Genomic DNA, 3770 nt, shown 5'->3' with positions numbered 1-3770 from the left:
AAACTCCTCGTTAGAATCATCCTTGACCTTGCTGGAAATGTGATGGCGACGACGGAGAGAAGTAGAGAGAAGAAAACAAGTTCAAGAAGTGAAAGTACGAGAAGAAGAGAAGAAAGGAAGGGGGGGGGGGGGGGGGGGCAAGGGAAGGGGGTTGGGGAGGGGAGGAGGTAGAGGAGGAGGTAGAGGAGGAGGTAGAGGAGGAGGAGGAGGAGGAGGAGGAGGAAGGAGAAGGAGGAGGAGGTAGAGGAAGAGGAGGAGGTAGAGGAGGAGGAGGAGGAGGAGGTAGAGGAGGAGGAGGTAGAGGAGGAGGAAGGAGGAGGAGGAGGAGGAGGAGGAGGAGGAGGAGGAGGAGGAGGAGGAGGAGGAGGAGGAGGAGGAGGAGGAGGAGGAGGAGAAAGAAGAAGAGGAGAAAAGAAGTCATGTTTGAGTCTCATCACTATAGCATGCTCTTCACAACTCACATGTCCTAGGCGAACTGAAATTCTCTTGTGCGTTCATCTCTGAACTTTCTTGAGTTTGTTCACACAGAAGGGACTGCGAGGACCTGGCAACAATGACATGCGATGTCAGAACTTGTGTTGGCAAGTATGAGCTAGAGGAAGGAGGGAGGACAATGGAGGGGGAGAGGTAGGAGAAGTCAGCAGAGGCAGGAAAAGGGAGCAAAGAGAGAGGAAGAGAGTGATACCACGGGTGGATAGTCCATGTGACAACAGAGGGAGGAATGATTTTCGCTTCAACTTTGTTTTCTTCCTCTTGCACCTGATCTGGCTCCTCCTCCTCCTTCACCTCCTTCTCCGCGTCGGGTGCTGTCTCTTCGAGCTCCTCACTGAAAGAGATTTGACAGACGATCTCATCAGACATGCTGTTCTTGTTCTCTTTGACTTCTTTCACGTTCTTTGACCTCGCCATCTCGTTCTCCTTGTCTTGTCCTCCCATACTCTTCCTCTTCTTCCACGTCGGCTCCTGCCCTCCCTCCCCTCCCTCCTCCTCCCCGATCGCTTCTTCCTTCCTCAGTCTCCTCTTGGCCTGCCTGACGAGGCCGGGGCTCAGGATGTCTTGGTCCACCTTCACCTTCACCTTGCTCTCGTCCGCCTCCTCCCATCCCCCTGCCCGCATCCTCTCCTCGAAGTACCGCACCCGCGCATGCACCAGCGACGACATTCTTCAGAGCAAACGTTCAAAAAGGCGTGTAAACGTTACCCGCCACTTCAGCCGGAACGCCAGGGTCCACCGTTCACCGTCCCCGGGACTCCGCCGGGCCGCCGAACGCCGCAGGCGGCCGGGCCGGGCCCGGCGCCGATTCGGAAGTTCACTGAGTCAGTCGGAACGCCTCAGTGCCTGGCCCGCTCAACGGTGGTGCTCAGTGGCTCCGAGCTCCTAACGTGACAGAAGGCCCATTTACTCAAAGTTAAGTTACAATAAGTCACTGCCACCGGACCGGGACGTGGGTCTCCCCCCCCATGCTTTTACTCAAAGTTAAGTTAAAGTGATTGTAGTCATAAGTGAGGTCACTGCCGTGAAGTTTTAGTTACCATGCCATCACTGAGTCACTTAACTTATTTAAATAGTACTAACGTCACTTGAAAATGGTACTGTATCCATTAAAATGATTATAATTGATACCGTACTTGACAGATGCTGCCAGTACTGTTCTATCTTGGAATAGTACTGATTTAAATTAACTTTGAGTAAAATCCAATCACTAAGTGAAACTTTGACTAAAGTTTATTAAAAATGACCATCAGTTGATGAGTTTAGATATTGAAAAGTCAGTTTCCTACCGGAGGGGTTCCACTGAACTCAAATTTCGAGTGAGCAATTGGAATTAATATCGCATCTTTTCAAAATTAGTAGAATCAATTCAACATATGAAAGCTAATTCAGTGGGCATTAAACCAACTACCCTCTCCCTGTACCACCCCACCTGACCATCAATCGACCTCAAAAACCGCGCACGCGATGCAGCGGAAGAGTCAAGGCAGGAGGAGGACGTTTGTCTGGTTTCTGCTGGGAAGCTGGGCATGTCTGCAGGCCGAGGCCGGCGAATCGTTAGCCTACTGTAACAGCTGCACGTTTCATAAGTCAGATGAGGGGTTGTTGTGGAGGGAGGGCACCTGTAACGGTGATTGTGGTATTGATGTTATATTTGATTATGGTCAAAAGAGTTTGCGTTTGAATTATCAGATACCGCCCATTCGGGAAATAGCCAACAACACTGTCTTCGATGGGCTCTACAGCTTGGAGTACCTCCTGCTTCAGCGCAACCAGCTGAAAAGTCTTCCAGCAGGGGTTTTCGACGGCCTTTCAAGCTTGCTGCAGCTATTCCTGGATCAGAACATTCTGGAGAGTCTGCCGGCAGGAATCTTCAGTCGGCTCTCCACTTTGCAGGGGCTATGGCTTTCCACCAACAACCTGCAGATGGTTCCTGACGGGATCTTCGACGGGCTCTCAAACTTGCAGAGGTTGTACCTCAACAACAACAAGATTTCCTGCATTTCTTCACAGGCTTTCACTGATTTGACTTCACTTTCCATCTTGGATCTAAGAGGCAACAATCTGACGTGCTACCACAAGTCTTGGCCTTCTTTCACTCAATTAGACGCGAATCTAGAACCGTGCCGAAACGAAACTTATTGCAGCGGAAGTGAAGATATCTCTTCCACCGTATTCACGTTCGAACCAAGTACAACCCTACTAGTATCCTCTTCCTCAGAATATTTTGACAGCACGACAGCTGCATTACTCCTAGCTTCAACTCCAACTGGAGCAACAGAGCGAAACTGGACTATGTACCCAGACTACCTCACCTGCAAAATACAGCATGAGTGGCAGGAGATCGTGGATAGTGAGCTTGCGATGAACTACACCATCATGACGGGTGGACTCGGGAAGCAGATGGTGGCTAGCAGGTTTGAAGTGTGGGTATGCAGCTACCGAGATCACTGCGCGAGGCCCGGAAACGCCTTCTGCTACGTATATGACGAGCAGGAGGAGTCTTTCATCCCATGGTGACGTGTCATTTGATTTGCGATCATGTATACCCGCGTTGAGTCTCATGCTCCTTTGCAGGGGTCTAGAGGATGAGCTTGTGCTCAGCTGAGTAGATTTTCGACGTGTGCCTTCACTACACAAGAATGATCCGGCTTTAGGAGTCGGACATGAGGCAAAGATAGAAATCTCGAAGCAAAATCTTTCCTTTTCCATGAGGATGAACAACATGGATCGTCGGGCTGCGGGTTCACAGGTCAAAATTGGAGGATTCAAGTTGGACCGAGTCATAAGCAGATACTACAAAAGAATGTCATCGTGTCTATCTTCAACCGTTGAACTTGCACAGTCCGTACTTGAACTTCCAAGTAGACTTCAGGACTTACAGGTCAACAATGAAATATGTGTATCAACTACAACGAACATGATGCTATTAGCTAACGAACATGATGCTATTAGCTAACGAACATGATGCTATTAGCTAACGAACATGATGCTATTAGCTAACGAACATGATGCTATTAGCTAACGAACATGATGCTATTAGCTAACGAACATGATGCTATTAGCTAACGAACATGATGCCATTAGCTAACGAACATGATGCTATTAGCTAACGAACATGATGCCATTAGCTCTGAACTGAGTCGAAACATTGACGACATATGACCGAACAACGCAAAGACTCTCAAGGCCGCAAAATCACTCGAACTCTTCCAACCAGGCTTGCTCGAGCTCAAGTCAACGCAGAATCATCCTTCCCTCTTCATCTGCTCGCCGCA

At 49.3% G+C, this 3770-nt stretch overlaps 1 protein-coding gene across 1 annotated transcript; it reads right to left on the bottom strand.

The window, feature by feature from the left end:
* Positions 1-494: 494 nt before the first annotated feature.
* Positions 495-1161, bottom strand: GUITHDRAFT_122632 (hypothetical protein; the record flags this gene model as incomplete). Its single annotated transcript, XM_005818090.1, has 2 exons — positions 495-534; positions 686-1161. The coding sequence occupies 2 exons, from the start codon at positions 1159-1161 to the stop codon at positions 495-497; spliced, it is 516 nt and encodes a 171-aa protein (XP_005818147.1).
* Positions 1162-3770: the final 2609 nt, after the last annotated feature.

Source organism: Guillardia theta (genome assembly GCF_000315625.1).
Source record: "Guillardia theta CCMP2712 unplaced genomic scaffold GUITHscaffold_386, whole genome shotgun sequence".
NCBI classification, from domain to species: Eukaryota; class Cryptophyceae; order Pyrenomonadales; family Geminigeraceae; genus Guillardia; species Guillardia theta.
This window is presented reverse-complemented; position numbering and strand designations above follow the sequence as displayed.